Genomic DNA, 18809 nt, shown 5'->3' with positions numbered 1-18809 from the left:
GAATTTATTTAACAAAGGGAGCTTAACACCTTTTCAACGGGAATTTTTCTAAAAAAGTTTATTTTTAAAAATGTACAGCTTATTTTTCTTTGATTTTTAGACACAAACTTTCATCCTTGCGACTGCTTTTACAAAAAGAATTTTGGAAAAATGATAATATTTTGTATTTTTAAAAATTTTTTTAAATGAAGCTTCCGAGTACACTTCTCACATCTTTAAAAATGTGATTTTGGCAACAATTTTCCTGTCTTATTCTTGCTGATAGATTTTTGATGAAATCGCATCATTTTGAATAGTTTCATTCTTTTAGAAATATGGGTTTGGCAACAATTTTCATCGTATTTCTCATGTCACTGTTTTTAAGAGATTGGCATATTTCATTGTCATTTATATATACATATAATACATTTTTATTGATTTTTTTGATAAAGTTGTTATGTAGAGTAAAATTGTGTGCGGAATTTTATGTTTTTTGAGTTGCTTTCATGTTATTTTTTGCTTATTTCACTGTTTGTAAGATATTGAAAAGTTTTGCACGATTTTTTTTCTTCACCAGAAAGTTGGTTAATTTATTATTGGGATAATTAATATTTGTATTAAGGGATATAGCTTATTTCATTGTAACTTTTTTCTCTTCAAAATGTAAGATTAAGTATCATTAATTATACTTTGCTTTTCAGAATTTTTTATTTTTTGTATTCTTTTATGTTATTTATTGCTCATTTCACTGTTTTTAAGATATTGAAACGTTCTGAGTGCTTTTTTTTTAGGAAACAAAGCTCTTTTTTGTATTCTTTTCTGTTATTTATTGTTCATTTCACTGTATTTAAGATATTGAAACGTTCTGAGTGATTTTTTTTTTAGGAATCAAAGTTCTTAACCTCTTTTATTTTAAAAGCCAGACGAAGGCTGGCAGCGAAGCTGCTAGTATATATATATATATATATATGTAAACATATACACATGGGTTACAGCTTATTTTTTTAATATAAAAGAAGTAATAGATGCTATAGATAAAAATTGATGGCACAGCAAATTATTAATTAGCATTTATTATGAAATGGAAAAACGGGCATTAGTTATTTCTAAGAAACAGTATAGCTTTGGCAAGATCTTCTTTGTTGGAGGGCCATATATCCGATTTGATAAACTTCAGAGCTGAGAACAGTCTTTCCACATTAACTTGAGTAGGAGGAAGAGCTGTTACTGTTAGGGCTACTTATTTTAACTTTTCAGGATAGAGTTTTATAAGTTCTAAAAGAAGTATCTTGCAAGTACAATCATATTTCTCTAGTTTTTCAAAGGCCGTCTAGAAATCTTGTTTGTATTTTTTCATTTTTATATCTAAAGGTTCTTGGTTCTTTATTTTCATTCACATTGCCTTAGCTTTTCAATATTATCCAAGAATATTTCTCAAAATCTAATTAATCACTGGAAGAGTATGATTGAGAATCCGTTGCAATGTCTGCAGTTTGACTGTCCAGATTCGAATTCTCCAATTGTTCTGAGAATAATTTCATTCTTAATGAAAGTTCATAGATGGCTTTTTTTTCCTTTTTAATTTGTTTTTCATCCAAGAAAATTCGGTATTTCAGATCTACATATATTGAACCCAGCAAGATCTCATTGTCTAGCAAACTAGTTTCTCTTTTCTTCATTGAAGAAATGATTCCTTCTGCAATAAACTCTCCATTTTCAGAAAGAACAAACACCACATTCTTCCATTCTCACCTCCTGTCAATTCTTTAGATTGCAGCTTTTTTGTGGCTGTTTACGGTGTAGAAAGAAGAGTTTCCAATTCTGCAAGATCATTCCACAGTCTTTCTGTTTGTGAAACATTAGGGTTATCTACATCTAAAAAAATTCTTAATTCTAACAACCTCTTTATCAGGAAGTATGTACTTCCTTATCGCATTGCTTAATCAATAATTGCTCCTTTTCCTGATTGCTTCCTAAGAATGGCATCAATTTTGGGAGTTCTTGCTGCTATTGCTGCTTATCTAAATTTACCAGTGAGATTTGTAACTAATGAATCAATTTAATCACTAATGGCAAATATCACATCCATCCTCCTCCCTTATATTTATTTATTAATATGACAATAAAATAGAAAATAACTATATATTAATGTATATAGTTCATAAATAAAAATAATAACTCATCTTGTCCTTAATTTTTTTCAATTCATTTTAATTTCATGTCAAATTTAAACTGTCCAACAAAAACTGGAGTCGGAGTCAACCTGTTTTTAGTGACTCCAGCTCTGACTCCTTTTAACCCAAAATCTGCCCGATTCGAATCCACAGCCCTGGTTATAAATGTATTTATCAACAGAATTTCAATTTGTGTTTAGAATTAAATGTTAAGTTTATTATGCAAGGTATTTATAATTGAAGTTCCGCTTTAAAATGGTCATAGCAAGAAAACTACTGGACCAAATGTTATCAAACTTGGTAATCATGTAAAGGATGTCATGGGAATATATTCTCCAGGGGAAAAATGGCTCTGTATGCAATATTGCTAAATGAAATAAGGGTCGGAATTTAACTTCAGCTTTTGTTACACAGGTTTAACATGTTATATACCCTTAAGAAACATTGACCTAAACAAAATTACTATTTTAAAGATGATAACAATCAAGTGCGCCATCAGTGTAACAAAGAAATCTGTCCGTGGGAACCACAAATTAGCGATTAGAAAGTGTGAGATCGCAAAAGTGTGTGCATTCCAGAAATCATTTTCTTACAGATTGCTAATTTGTGATTTTTAAAGCCTGTATTTGACTCTTTAAGACATGAGAAATAGGTTAAAATGTTTTTAATCATTTGTAAAATGAAACTGTTTATGGGGTTATGCAAAATCACATTTGCTTGTAATTGGCTTAATGCACCACTGTTTATGTTGATAATCTAAACAATTTGGTGGAATTGCAAGATGCAATATACCGACATGTCTGTAGCATTCCTCCTGATGTGCTAAGAACTGCTGTTGAGAATGCAGTAATACGATTTAACTTGCTTTAGGAAAATAGTGGATGCCACGATGAACCTGCTTTGTAACACATTTCAGAAATGATTAAACACATTTTAAACCGATGTCTTCAGGCCTTATTTCATTTAACCATATTGCACATAGCGCCATTTTCTCCTCTGGCTGAGAATTTTTTTTTTTTTTTTTCCCTCCATGGAAAATAAATTCCCATGACCTTCTTTACTTGATTACCAAGTTTGATAACATTTGGTCCAGTAGTTTTCCTTTTATGACTATTTCAAAGTGGACCACGCTGTATAGTTAGCAATATGTATATAATCATTATAAATTTAGATATATTTAATAACTAGATTTCTTGACAATAACTTTCACATGTGTTTATGAATGAATAAATCCTTCATTTCTAAATGCATTTATAAATAACTTAATATTTACGCAATTTGTTAAAGACAGATGCATGTTTTTTGTAAGTATATGCATAAATATTCATATATATTTCTCATTTTCAGCTTGTGTAACTCTCTAATTTCTGAGCATTCACTATCTTTTTCGAGTAATGTAATTTACAATAATTTAGCATATACCTGAAATTTTAACGTAAGATATATGTATAAATATAATTTAAATGAAAATTTCATGCATTATTTTTAATACCATTCAAAGTCGGTTTTCCTTTGAAATTCCTCCACGATGGCATCACTCTTCTTTAGGCAGGCAACCCTTGCATGCCTTACCCTATTTAATCAAAATTTAACCTGACCTATGTGCCTAATTACAAATATTTTAACATGCATAATTTTGTATTTACATCTAGCCATCAAGCTTCAAACTTCTGACTGAAAGTACATTTAGGATACATTCTTTATCAAAATCAAATTTTCTAGTTAATATATTTTGGCAGAGCATTCAATACAGCATGCGGGGGGTGTTTTCTCCTGGCGCTGCTCACAGAGGAGCGCCAAATGGTCTCCAAACAAGATTTTCATTATATCACTTTTTTTTTTTTTTTTTTTTTTCCCCGGGGAGAAGGGCTCCAAAAGGTATTTTGCCCCGGGCGCCAGTTATGCTCGCTACTCCACTGATTGAATACCTCTTTTTTTAGCGATTTTACCCAGTTTAATAATCGTCAAATAATATAACTATTCATTTCACATTTAAACATTATATTTTTAAAATTTTTTAGTTAACCCAAAATTTAAACCAAAAGTGATTATTTTTCAGTTATATAAAAATAAAATAATAATGTGTGGATGACCAAACACATATTTTATTTAAAATATTTTGGTGTTTGGAACATAAAATAAAAGTAACGAGTACTCTATCAAGGGTATCAAAAGACATACAATTTTAAAGATACTGCAAAATCGCTCTTGCAAGTTATGTCACTAAACTATACAAATTTCTATTATCCATACAATAATGAATGTTTTTTTTTTTTTTATGTCCCACTTTTCGATTTGTATGGAACTGTCTAATGTGGAAATACTAGCAAAGCGTTGTCAAGGGAGCTCTGGATTTAAACAAAAAACACCCTATCTGGAGCCCAAAGCTTGGGAGCAGTGCTGGGTTGACCACTCCTTTTATTCTTACCTGCATGCTTTAAGTAATAATATATATATATATATACGGTTACCCAATTCAAGTTTTGCCCAGACTTAAGAGCTAGATTTTTACTTTAAAGCCCAAGGCGTTGTAGTTCTTAACCCATTAACCGCCAAAATTAAAAGGAATGTTTCTTTTCTCATGAAAATAATAACAAATATTAAATTAAGCATTTATAACATAAATTTGCATTGAAAATAAAAAAAAATGCTCTTACATGTGGAAAAAGCGAGTGTTGCGTTCGTGCAACGTCAGCAGAATAAGACTACGAATGTTGAGTGAGTAGGATTGTACTCGTGTGATGTTTCTTTTGAGTGGAGCGCAGGATTACTTTTTAGCTATATAACATTTTGTAAATCTACAAATAACTTTACTTGTAATTAATTTAATATTAAAATATACATTGTATTTCTTTTACAAATACAGATTATTTCATTTGAAAGATTCAAGCATGAAAAGCTTGATTACAATCATGATATAAAGCTACATTACATACTTTGCATCTATAAACAGTCTGGCTATGGTACTCTTTACAACAAAGTCTTTTGTTATCAACAGACTTTACGATAAAATGTCTACCATCTCCATGCAATGGCTTTTGAATGCTGAATTTACTAGGTGTTCTTGTTGCTGATCTATTTCTGGCTAATTCTACACTTTCAATAGGAGTTTGCAAAAGGAATAATGCATTCTCGCGTCTGAAATTTAAAAGAGACTTTATATTTCCAGTAGTAAAAAGTGGTGATATTTAGTAAGTTTAGATACGGTCTCACCTCATATAATTTATCAGTATTGTCAATTTGACTATTATCAAATACAAATTCTGCTTCATATTTCTGTACTGCAAACGGGATATCAATTCTGGTACAACAGGTACAGAAATGACCTTATCAAAAGACAAATGCATTTTTTCATGAGGTAAAGAATGATATCCTGTAAGCAATAATATTTCAATAAATCTTCTCGTATAGGCTTCAGTTGCAATAAATTCTGGCCTCTTCCCCCCCCCCTCCCCTAAGCGTATATATTTGTCTGTTCACTGTTCAACAAGAAGAGAGTAAATGTCTAAACCAAAAAGAAAATCGAAAATCTGTGCACTAGTTTTACCTTGTGATTTGTCTTTTATAATTTTTCTTTTATCTCTTTCTTCATGTTCTTCCTGAGACATAACTAACAGTTCCTTTTTTATCCACTTCAAGATTTCAGTCTTCTGCTTTTTAAACTTTTTAGTTTGACTATAACTGTTTTTAGAAGGCTGAAACTGACTTCTTACATGAATTTCAACTTCCCCAGCAGTATCATTTGCTAAAATATCATTATCATTATTTAAAACATGTCCATTCCTTTCTTCTTCGTCACTAGCCTCTGCAATTTCTGGGGGAACAACAACAATATCAGTTTCATTCTGGTCATTATTAACATTATCATCATCTGTTTCTTCATCAAAAAATCTTTGAAGGGCTTCTTCTAATGTAAGACCTCGTTCTAGGCATTTTTAAACAACCAGAACATGAACCAGAACATCGAAAGGAATGAGTGATAAAGGAGATTGACTACCCGTTTCCTGCTGACGTTGCGTCAACGCAACACCTATTTTCCCTTCCTTCGCAACACAAATATAAGCATCTGACTGATGTAATGTTCTGATAAATGGTGACCTTGACTAAAAATAGATCACTCATAAAAGACGGCGATTCTTTGGTTAAATATTTTCAGCAAAAATACCCGGTCCAAAATTTTGCTTAAAGTTTGAGATTAATTATTATAAACAAAATGATTGTTGAAGGCAAATATTTTTTTACAGAAATAATCTTCATAATATTCCCTACACAAAATCATCTGCTGGCATCAAACATCTTAGGTAATTATATTTATATACGCATTTATTTTGACCGTTGCGTCAACACAACACCAGCGGCTAATGGGTTAATAGAGAAATGCGGTAATGGACTCCTTTTAAATGGTTGATGTAGTCCATGATATACAGGACAGAAATAAATTAAATGACTAAGGGTAATTAATGCACTAATTAAAATTTTTGGCTCTTCAGTTAACTTGTGTAATTAATTTGTTCACTTTCAGTGTCACAGATGATTCTGTAACCACTTACTATGAGCAAGACTGTTTAATTTAAAACCCCTTAAAGCTGTAATGTTGAGCTACAGAATTTATGTACTCATTTTTTATGTATTTCAGGTTCTAAATAAAAAAGAACATAAAGGTTCTTCCAATAGCTGTGATAGTCCTGAACCTGACATGGAGCAGTATTCAATTTCTACAAGATCTGATCCCAAATATCAAAAAATAAATGAAGAATTTGAAATCATGATGCAGAGAAACTCTCAGATGAATGGAAGTAGTAGGGTGAGTTAAATTTGTTTAGAGCTTGTGTTTGGTAAAGCATGTTATTTTGACATCAGAAGTGCCTGTAATCTTTACCACCTGTTTCCACCTTTGACATCAATTTATATTATATTACCACTGTATTAAATAACAATAGAACAAATTATTAAATTGCCAGTTTAAGAGCTGTTGCTAGCTCTTCAAAAAAAGTGTAGTTGCTAGGGCTAGTAAATTAACAGATTTTAGTGCTGTTGTCAGTTTTATGACTGAAAATTTTTAATTTATCCTTTAAATTCTGTAAGTGCATTGAACCTAATGTGCTCACGATAATTAATTTAACTGAATAAACACATTGCAACAAACTGAAATTCCAGTTTATCTTTCAAATTAAGTAAGGGAAATCTAGCAAAGCAGGCTTTTAAAACAGTAAATGAACTTGTGTTTTAATTTTGTATCTAGTTGATTTGTATCAGTCTGTAATTTATGATACGTCTAAAGTTTTTGTAAAGAATTAACCACCAGTGTATGTAATTTGTAAAAAGTGTTTTTAATGTCACATATACTGAGGTATAGAATAATTGTTTATCTGATGCCTAGCAAGGAATTTGCCACATTTTATGTTAAGTAATTGCAAGGTTTATACAGTTTGTTATTGTAATTATTGATTGAGTTAGTAAGAATCCAGTACACGTTGAGCTCCTTATGTTTGGCTACAAAATTGGAATAACCTCATTAAGAACTTGAATTTCCTGCATTTAATTTTTTTGTTTCCTTTTATCAATTACATAGCATCAAACTAAAATCCATCAATTTTTACTGTCAGTATGTGAAGATTACATTGGAGGCTTAAGTTATATGAAAATACTTCTGAGTTTTTATTAACTAGATTAATTAAGTAGATTGGCAATAGTGAACTTGAAATAAATTTTTAATTGAATGCATTTACTGCCATATACACTTTTATTATACCTTCCTTAATGGAACAATTTTACCTATCCCAACTATTACAGTTTATTTCTATTAAAACACTTCATAAAAAATTTTAGTGTTTGTTATAATATGTGTTAAAGTAGCGTTGGAAACAAGAATAATTTTAGCAAATGAACAGGTAGAGGTTGAAACATGGTCAACACCTCTGCATTCATTTAGATATCACTGGATCGTACTAACTGTTAAGATTCTTGCTCGAGTTTTTGAGGGAGAAAACCCCATTGTGCAATCTTCTTGAAAGGCAGGTGGAAGGGAAAGAAGAGTGAGGTCTCTCAGCCCTTTCAAGAGGACTTTTGGCTTACTGTGTGCTGTTTTGAGTGACCCTTTGCAGCACAAACATTATACACTTGCAAACACCCATGCCTTCTCTGGGATTCAAATCCAGGCCCATTGGTATGGCAGTCAGCATCATTAACCATTATACTGGCTAGGTGCCAATACCAAATTGACAAAGGTCTCAAAGTGATTTTTAAATGCATTTTTTGAGCATTTTATAGGTAAGACAAAGTAAAGCCATGTGAACAGTACATTTATTGGCTAATCAAAAAATCTTTTTGTACATCAAATGTTTAGTACAGGGATTCTCAAACAGGGGGAAATGCACCCCTGAGAATTTCATAGCTTCAGGGAAAGAATGCAATCAGCCTTTTATTTATCTATAAGTATTTAATTAAAGTTTATGAATATAAATTCAACTTGTATTAAAACTTTGGTATTTATCAACAATTTCTATGCTTTTTGTTTAATTTACAAAACAAATTGTTATGACAAGCTATATAATAATCTAAATTTCAGTGAATTTATATGTGTATTTTTCGAATTTTGAAAGGAGAGGTGCAGGATTGCGATGGTGGAAGCAATCTTGTACCATTGGTGAAAGAGGTGTGTTAGGCTAAAACATTTGAGAACCCTGGTCTAGTAAAAAGAAGATTTCCTGCATGGAGTTCAATTTTCTCTGCATTGTCATTTGTGCTTGGCACCCTAATTTTGTATTTTTATGTATTTATTTTACCATTTTGTAAGTTTTTTCCTGTGATTAAAGATGTGCTATATCAAAAAGGACCTTATTTAAGCAAAGTTTATATGGATTCATAAAAATGTATTTTATTATAAAATTGATTTTGTGAACGGAAAGAGCTATAATTTCAAGAGATTATATAAGAGATTTTGTTATTCAGATGCTGATTATGCAAGTACAGGGATGAGCGTTTGTCCATGGGTTAATTCATACTGTATTTGAATGAAGTACCGGTAATTTAGAAAACATTTAAACAAAAATGTGTATGTTTATCCACCATGGAGGCAGACTATATTGCTTTATTGAAAGCAGCAAAGGAATTGATGTAGACAAAAAATGTTACAAGATGAAGTTTTGAAGTTCAACTCGTAAGAATTTAAACTACTTTGTGATAACAAATCTGCCATTGATTTTTCTAGATCACCAAAAGAAAACAGTCGTATTGATGTATAGTATCACTTTATTAGAAGACTGGGGAATGGTGGAGTGTTTGATCTTGAATTCATCCCCACCAAGTTAAATAATGCAGACTTGTTTATGAAAGCTGTAATTGCTGTGGACTTCAAAAGGTTTTGTGTAACTATTTATAGTAATTTAGAACAATAAGTTTTGTGCCCATGTTATAGAATCGAAGTGTGAATTTTGTTAATTCTTTGTTATGTTTTTTTTTTTTTTTTTTTTTTTTTTTTTGCATGAGGAAAAACTGGTCACTGTTGACTTAATGTTCTGTTGTTTTCCTCATGCAAATTTAGTTCAGAGGCCAGTCGGCGATTAACTAATGTTGTTGCCACTGATTGGCCGATGAAATAGTATCGGCAAATCGGCTGATGTTGTATAGGAACTTAAAATTCATGAGTGCAAAGGAGTTTGCTGGTTTTTTTCTCTTTTGTTGTTTTTAAATGTACATGCTACTGTTACAGCCTAGTTTATTTTATTCAAAGTCATGAAATAAAGATTAGTTTTATTTTTATATTAGTCCTGACATTTATTTAAAGCAAAATATGCTTTTGCGACTGCTCCAACGCCAACACTCACTCTTTGCTCACGTTGCTGTGTGTCCAAGATGAGGAAGGATCTGCTTTCGTACAATCTCTGGTGCAAGCATGCAAAGAAGGTGGGACTGGAAGTTTGCCTCCTGGGGTAATGTTGGGCGTACAACCGTTATTCCGCTCGTCCATTGCAGTCAGTGGCTCCATATGCCAGATGCATATCAATGGGTTCAGTGGTCATGTACCATTCCTTCTTTCTACCCTGGCGTTCCAAAGATATCTAATTAAAGATAAACATCAGTATCTGAAGTTTAAAAAAAAATTATCCAATAACTCTCTTCCTACAGCTTAGAAATTTTGTGAATTTTAACATCCTGTGAATATGTACGAAATGACTCAACTTGTGAACTTTGTAATAACCTTTTGTAACTGAAATAACCCCATGGACACCCACCTCCTTAGTATTATTATTACAGTTCATTATAACATTGTTATAGTTATCTAATTATGTTTATCTGTATACTAATTATGTTTATCTGTTATGTTTTTGTTGCACCAAAACAGATGTTCAATTTAATCTGTGAATTTCAAATTGTATTAAGACTATATTGTAATTTATGTTTAGATCATTATTTTTAATAAATACTGAATGCAGGGTGTATGATGGAATTAAAAGATGTCCCACAATAGGTAAACTGTAGATCATTTGGAAAGTTTCAGCTGTCCATTTCTTCAACCTTTCTTTGTAAATTCTTACAAAGCAAGCCTTTTTTTTTTTTAGTGTTAGTATGGGAAGGCATTACTGGCACTCACCCATGGTGTATCGCTGGTGTACCATCCCAATACTTTTATCTGTACTTGTACCACTCTGTTGGCAGCCGAAATGAAGCTTCATAGCAAGCATGTCAGCAACAACTGCGTGTGGGCTTGCACCGTAATCTGATCTGATATTTATATGTATTTAAGTCACGATATCTATCGCATACACCAACCGAAGACTTCCCAGTATTGTTGCTGTAGTCCGAATAATAAGCATATTTTCTCACCCCATTCATGAACTTTTTTTATGTTTTTTTGTCGTCACCATCACACCAGGAAAAGCGTTTCCGACCATGCATTGCTATGTCATTTCCCATAGTCTATGTGTACTCTATCTCTCCTGAAAGTTTTCACCGCTGTCTGATACACCCTGTATACCTGTATATCGTGGATTGTCTTCTTTGAAGCATGTGTGGATGGGATGAGGCTAGTAGATCTTTAGATGGGTGAAAGTGGGTTGACTTATCAGGAAGTAAAAGGGACATTATGATGGCTGTGAGTGGTAGAAGGAGTTGGTTTGTTAAATACCAATTTCTGACATGTGTTTAAGAAAGTAAGTATCTAAAATTGCTTGAAAAATTTTCTTTTTCTTTTGTCATAAATCAGACAGTACCAATGTAAGGTATCATGCACAGTAAATTTTACTTTAGCAAACCTCTCAGAATTTGGCTCTTGGTTTCCCAAGTTAGGCTTCAAACTCTTTTCAACTCCAAATAAATTTCATTCTTTCAGAATAAGTTTGTTCACATTTGCAAAAGTTCATAAGGTGGGGAACATCAGTACATTTATAATGAGTAAAACCTTAGAAAATTATTGTAGTATAGTTCGACCGCCTCATCTGCAACCATGAGCGCTTCACGCATGCGCCATTCGGACTAAATTATTCTCAAAATAGGGTAGAAGAATGGGGACTTTTCTCCCCTCCATTCTCTCTTTCGGGAGAAGAGGAAGACTTTCGCATGACCTTTCACGTTTCAGGAAGTAGTAACCTCCCTTTTGGTTGAGTCTGTGTTTTGGCAGAATGCCAGCCAAGGTTGTATTTGAGACGGTCGAACTGTAATAAAATTGTAGTTATAATACTGTTAATATTTAATTTCAAGTAACAAATAATTATAATAAATATGTTAAATCTTTAAGTGTGTATGTTATTTTAAATTATTGGATATTTTTTATGCATTTATAAATTCAATCTTAAAAATACCAAATATAAGAATACCCTTTTTAATAGAACAATTTTCAGAGTACAAATGATTATTGTACTATGCAGGTGTGTGTATGTGTAATTCAAATTTATGTGACTGCAATTTAGGAATAATACAGTATGAGAAATAATCTTAAGAAAATTCTACAGTCTTATTTGTGAAGTGTGCAATTGAATCATTAAAGTATCATGTAATAATAGTATATATTTTTCTATGTTGATTATAAAGTATTGTGCAATAATCACAATATAAGCTATAAAGTAACTTTATAAATTGTGATTATTGTACAGATTGCTTCAGAATGTTCAAAGAAATATATTATGTATTAAAGTTTGTGCCTAAAGGAAGGGATAAATGCTAAAATGTGCTCTGTGTAAATGTTTTTATTTTGCTTAATATGAATTAATTCCAATCACAGTACTAAGATCCATTCTTAACTAAAATTAATATTTCAAATTTCTTTTCTGTTTTATATCTCATTAAAAAAGATTCACAGTAATAATGTTCTGAATTTAAATATTTAAAATTTAGGTTTTAAAATATATCATCAAATTACATATCGAAACTAATTCATCATATGTTCTTAAAATGCTGTAATTTTTTTTAAATACACTGCTTCATTTTGTTATGTGTACTAAAATATTCTGTTGCATTTTTTAAATTTCTCCATCTGTTGATTGTGTAAGTAAAGTAGATTGTGTAAACACCTTCCTAAAATACAGTTGAGGAAGAAAGTATTCCAGCTTTTTTTCATTAAAAAAAAAAAAAAAAAAAAATTCTTCAGCTTGCAAGTTTTAGTTTCTGAAGAATGAAAATTATTATGAATTATATATTGTTTCTAAAATGCTAAGATTTTTAAATTTAAAAAAAAACATTATCAGATAAATTTTAAAATTAGTCTGATAAAAAATTTTTAACTATATTGTATCTTGAATTCTATAATATCTCGCTAATTGTCAGTCACTGAATATTGTATTTAAAGCCATTTAATGTTAACATTTTTTTACATAATCCTAACCTTAATACTTTTTCTTATTTCTTTTACATTGCATACATACATATAATTTGTGATAGTTTCAATTCTCAGGATTTTAAAAACAGTTTTAACCCTCTGAGCGACACAGGATTTTAGATCCATCATGAAGACCGGTATTTAAATAGCATTTATTAATTGAGATTGTATAATTATTTATTTTAGTCTGTATTTTCATAAACTTACATTAAGATGATATTTACATTATTAAAGAAAGTAAAATATCTTAAATTATAAGTTAATATATTCCAAGTAGCAAAACTTCTGATGACCGGGTATAGCCGGTCATAACTCTCAGAAGGTTAAATACTAAACAAAATTTTTAAAATTTAAAATATTATAATCTAAAGCTGTTAAACATTTTGTGAAATAGTATCTTCAGAGTTAGAAGAATTTTCCTTTTAAAAAGCAACAAAAATGCAAAAGTAAATAAACTGCTTTGAATGTTTCAATCTAATATTTAGTGCAATTGCTTGCAAAAGTGTTTTTAACGTGGATATTAATTACAGCATCAGCATATAGATTTATAAATATATAACAATATTTTGACCCAAACGTTAAAACATTGATGTTTCAAAAAAATATCACAAATGCCTTAATGTTAAAAGCTGTATCTATCCTTGTAATGTGAAATTATACACGCATGCTTTTGTATATTTTCCGTTTGTTCTTCTAATAAAATAGAATTCTCTTTCTTTAAGGTTATTCTAATTAGAATTTATTTTGTTTTCCCCTTGCTTTGGGAAGGTCCAGAATTTTCGGATTAACTATTATAATTAAAATATATTGAAATGGTTCGTTGGCTAATACTGGATACAGAAAAGCAAGGATTTTTGTAGGAGGGAGGTATCAGTTGATTTCAATGTTCCTCCCCCCATGATAAAGTAGCATTGAAGTTGACTGAATTCCTCTTCTGTTTTTGTTCATTTTTCTTTAAATTTCAATAATTTTTATAAATGGGGTTTGGTTTTTCTTGTTTGAAAAGTTTTGGTTTTTAACTTTTTTAAAATTATATTTTGCATTTATAAGATTATTTGAAACTTATTAATTATGAATTTCAATTTTTGGTCTTTGTGAAATAGTAATTCTAACTTTCTTGCTCTATGTGTTCAATGATAATTTTTCTGCAGCTTAATGCACAAAAATACTAGGCATGTTTATATTTTGTTTTCAAAAGTATTCTTTTATATATATATTCATTTGTGTGATTCCGTCTTAATGCCATATTTAATGCAATGAAAATATACATTTTGTCTTGCAGTGTCCTCAAGGATCATCCGTTTCTTCAGAGTTATCACCACTGCCAGTCACAGTGAGTTATACACCAGAACCCACAGTGCTTGAGCACGGTCCATCTTCAGTCAGTCCCCAGCCAGCCTCCTGTAGTAAGTATCCCGTTTTACCTTCGATATCAGAAGAATTATGATGGAAAATTAGTATACAATCAATCATCCAATGAAAGACATCTCGTCACAACACAAACAGTTTAATATTACAATTCTATTTACAAGTCTAATTAAGTGTTAGTTTTAGCTTTGACACCTCAAAGCAATACTCAGAACATAACTGGCATAAAATATTACTCATCAGTTTTTAAATACTCATGAAAAACATCTCAAAAAGTCATTATTCTCATTACTTAAAACAAAAGTAAACAATAGAACAAACTCAAAAACGTAGATGAAAAAAACTCAACTGTTGCCAATCGCGATTTACTAAATTACATCAAAGTAAAGATAATAATCAGGTAGAGGTTTAACTTCACAGTAAGTGTTAAGTTTTGCTCATCTGGCTTGATAATTCTACAATATCTTCTTTAGTGCTAAAATAGCAGATTTTTATAACCATAGCTTGTGAAGAATGTGAGCTAAAATAGAACTAATTTCATTAAGATAAATAAGTAGTTTATATAAGCCATCATTTACATTGTGTCTAGTTTCTATTTATTTTCAGTTTTCATTCATTTTGTAACATATTACGAGTCTTAAAATGGTATTCTCTCATTATAAAGTTTCTTGTTTAATGCATGTAAATATTCAAATTCACATAAATGCATTTTTATCTGGACATAGATTTGTGTATTATTACCTTATAATAGACACTTCTGAAAAGAGATATAAAGCCATTCAGGAAGTTCTGAGTGTTATATAAAATAAAGATTCCCCAAAACATAGATTACATCATTTAATGCTCTGAGAGGGGAACACAAGCTAATAAAGAAAAAGGAAATCATATTAATCATTGCATCTCCTGACATTCGGAGGTATAAAATAACAACATCCCTTCTCAATGATTAATCCTTAATAAAATAAAATAGCTTACCCTAAGGTGCAGGAAAACAATAAATCAATACATAACATAAAATTGCACCTGTAACATGATCCAAAGTTTTGCCTAAAAGGTTTAAGTTTGTGTATCCCTAATGGCTATCTTATTGCACTTTTATGTTTCTCAACTTTACTTGTAAGCTTTTGCATCATTCCTTTGCTTTTAATATCCTGGATCAATAAGAAACGTGGATGTTTTACAATCGTTCATGTGATACTGTTTCAACTTTCTCGAAATGTAGCTTGACTGGTTTAGGTAGAAGATTTTCTCGTCATCTCGTTGAAAACGCATTCCTTAATAATAATGAAGATTTCCCAAGATTTTCACTTAGAAATGTTCACCAATTTCGCTTTCAAAATTTTCAAGTGTATCCTCTGTTCTTGCTGCAACAACCATATCATCCACATGTACAGTTATGTATACAAACCCTTCTTTATCCTTTCTTATATATAAACATGGGTCATTTTGACTTTGTTGAAATCCTTTCCTTAAGAGAATTTAATTAAGTTTGTTCCATTCATTTGCCCACTGCTTGAGTCTATTCTTTACAAGCTTACAAACTTTATCACCTTCTTCAAATCTGGCAGGTTGTTTCATGTATATATCATGAGATGAATCTCCATTTAAGTATGCTGATTGGATATCATAATGTCTTACTACCATTTTTCTTTTGCCTGCTATGGTAAGAAGCATTCTCAAAGTAGTTGGCTTGGCTACCAGAGCAAGCACTTCATCATAGTCATGACCATATTTCTGCTGGTATCCTTGAGCAACTAGTCTAGCTTTATAATGAAATACTTTTCCTTCACAATCTCGTTTGGACTTTTATATCCATTTGCAGCCTATAATGGTTTTCCCTTCAGGTGCATTTGTCAAAATCCATGTGCCATTCGTTTTGAAAGCATTAATCTCTTCTTGCATGGCTTGTTTCCTTTTTTCTTATTGGCACCTGAAAATGCTTCATAATATGATGTTGGATCTGCTGCTTCCTCTGACTGTGCTGAGAGTGAACTAATATTATTTCTCACAGGCGGTACAATTTTGTTTTGTCTGTGAGATTGCCTTAGTTCTATATTATCAGAGAAATACTCCTTTTCTTAATTATTTTTAAAAATAGTTAAATCTTCTGTATCCTCCTGTTTATCCTTAGGATGGGGATCTTTTGGTATAAATGTCACATCCCGACTAATTACAATACTGTCGGTATTTGTATCCAGCAAACGATAACCTTTTGTTCCTTCTTCATATCCAACCATGATTCGCTTAACAGACGTGTCGTCAAGTTTTTGTCTCTTCTCTTTCGGTATATGCACATATGCTTGTACATGTGCTAATGATGATTTCCTTTTATGCCATTTTTCATAAAGTGTAACTTTAAGTACTCTCGTCAGCAACCTGTTTTGAAGGTAGTTTGCTGTAATAATACCTTCGCCCCAGTACTTGTTTGGAAGATTAGAGCTTTTTAGTGTTGCCCTTGTCATCTCAATTAATGTACGATTCTTTCTTTCAGTGATTCCATTTTGTTGCGGAGAATAGGGAGCAGTTTTCTCATGTATTATTCTATTTTCTTTCAGCAATTTTTCAAAGTCGCTGCTTGTATATTCCCCTTCTTGATCTGATCTCAGTCGTTTTGGTGCTTTCCGAAACTGTGTTATACTTGTTTAGTTTCTTCTTTATCTTCAAAAGGTAAACTATAGTGTATCTACTATAATCATCAATTACTGTTAGTATATATCTTGCACCACTTGGAATTACATTTTACATTGGTCCACAAAGATCTGTATCACTAAATCGAGTATCTCGCAGGTTCACGAAGTAAACTTTCTCAGAAATGTTTCTTTGCATGCTTTGGTAGCAATACAATCCTTACATGTCAATGCAGTAGAACAGGGAACAATATTCACACCTTCAAGCCATAGATTCATTACACATCCTTAAAATAAAATATTGTCGGGATTGTGCCGTATAAAGAGCATGCTCACTTTCCTTAAGTACAAACAAACTTTCTCTGACATAGCCGAAAGCTATTATATTATCATAGTTCACAATATGGCATTCTGCACCTTTAAAGTTCACTTTGTATCCATTATAAGTTAGCTTCTTTATGGATAATAAATTTCCAGATAGCTGTGGAACAAAAAGCACATCTTTGATCATAATCTATATTTCCTCATTTTGCTTATTCTGATATTTTACCAAACAATTGCCTTTTCTCTGACTAAGCACTGTATATCCGTTAGCTAAAGTTATTTGCTCAGGAACAGAATTACTATCGAAACTGCTGAACAGAGTTTTATCATTGCACCTATGAGTGGTGGCTCCAGAATTGATACACCAGTAAGCATGTAAATTATTCGCACTTGTAAAGCAATGGTGATTAGAAACTTGTTTCACTTCATTAATGTCACTTGAATTCATAGTTTTCATTGCCTTGTTGCTTTTGATTATGCTTAAGCTTCCATTTCACATATTTCCTGCAGTTATCCTTTAAATGCCGTAATTTCTTACAAAAGAAACAATTAGGTACTTTATTTTTATCAGTTGGAGTATTACACATTAAAGAAGAACATGACTTCAAAGCTTTATTCTCGCTTCCTGTACTAGGTTCTTTATTTTCGTTTTGACGAGTATACTCTTCCGACAATTCATTTTTAACCAATTCAACAGTAAAATCTGCTTCTGGTTGTGTTTCTAAAGCTGTTATTAACGTAGCATAATTTTCAGGTAAGCTACTTAAAATAAATGCAGCGAATAAAGGTTCTGAAATTTTCTCACCTAATGCTACTAGTAGATCCACAGTAGCTTCCATTTTCATTTGATGATTGCTCATTTGTTCTTTATTGTTGTACTGCAAATTACATAGCTTTTTCAAAAGCCCAACCTTTCGGGACAGTGTTGACTTCTCATGATACTGTTTGAAAATATCCATGCCTCTTTCGCAGTTGTACAATGTCTAATATGTCCTATTTGGTTATATTCCAATAAAAGTCCTATAGTTGCTCTAGCTTTCTGTCTTTCAAAACCCACTTTACAATTACTGGAGATGGAGGTTCTGTAATAATAACATCCCATAAATCTTAATCAGTAAGAGTTCCAGTTTTAATTTCCAAGTATAGTAATTTGGTCATTCAGCTGTTCACGCAGATGCTGTTTAGATCCATAACTGCCATTACATATTCATTAAAGACGAAAGAAGAAAACTAAAGTAATCACTGTTCATAAATTTTAATCCAAAATGCTGATTCAAAATATTACTAAACGCCTTTATGAAAGGCTTCTGCTAGTTACTGGTGCCCATAACCTATTATATAAAATAAATTAAATTATACCTTCGTAGCAGGCATTTATTAGGAGAATGGAAAAGGTAAGCATTCATACAGTGATCAATATTATGACTGATATATAACTGAAGTTCTAAAGTTGGCAGATTGCCCAAAAACATAGATTACTTCATTTAACTCTCTGAGAGGCAAACACAAGCTAATAAAGAAAAA

General features: G+C 31.3%; 1 protein-coding gene across 7 annotated transcripts in view; it reads left to right on the top strand.

Annotated features, from left to right (window-relative positions):
• LOC118190309 (myocyte-specific enhancer factor 2-like) overlaps positions 1-18809 on the top strand; it is a 148917-nt gene that overhangs the window by 105064 nt on the left and 25044 nt on the right. For all 7 annotated transcript variants that reach the window (XM_035361002.2, XM_035361005.2, XM_035361006.2 and 4 more), the window contains 2 exons: positions 6790-6957; positions 14249-14372. In XM_035361002.2, the coding sequence (XP_035216893.1) occupies positions 6790-6957; positions 14249-14372 (292 nt within the window). The remainder of the gene's footprint in view (positions 1-6789; positions 6958-14248; positions 14373-18809) is intronic.

The sequence above is a fragment of the Stegodyphus dumicola genome, chromosome 9, assembly GCF_044657685.1.
Source record: "Stegodyphus dumicola isolate Sdum_Otavi_A_Nest chromosome 9, ASM4465768v1".
Taxonomy (NCBI): domain Eukaryota; kingdom Metazoa; phylum Arthropoda; class Arachnida; order Araneae; family Eresidae; genus Stegodyphus; species Stegodyphus dumicola.
This window is presented reverse-complemented; position numbering and strand designations above follow the sequence as displayed.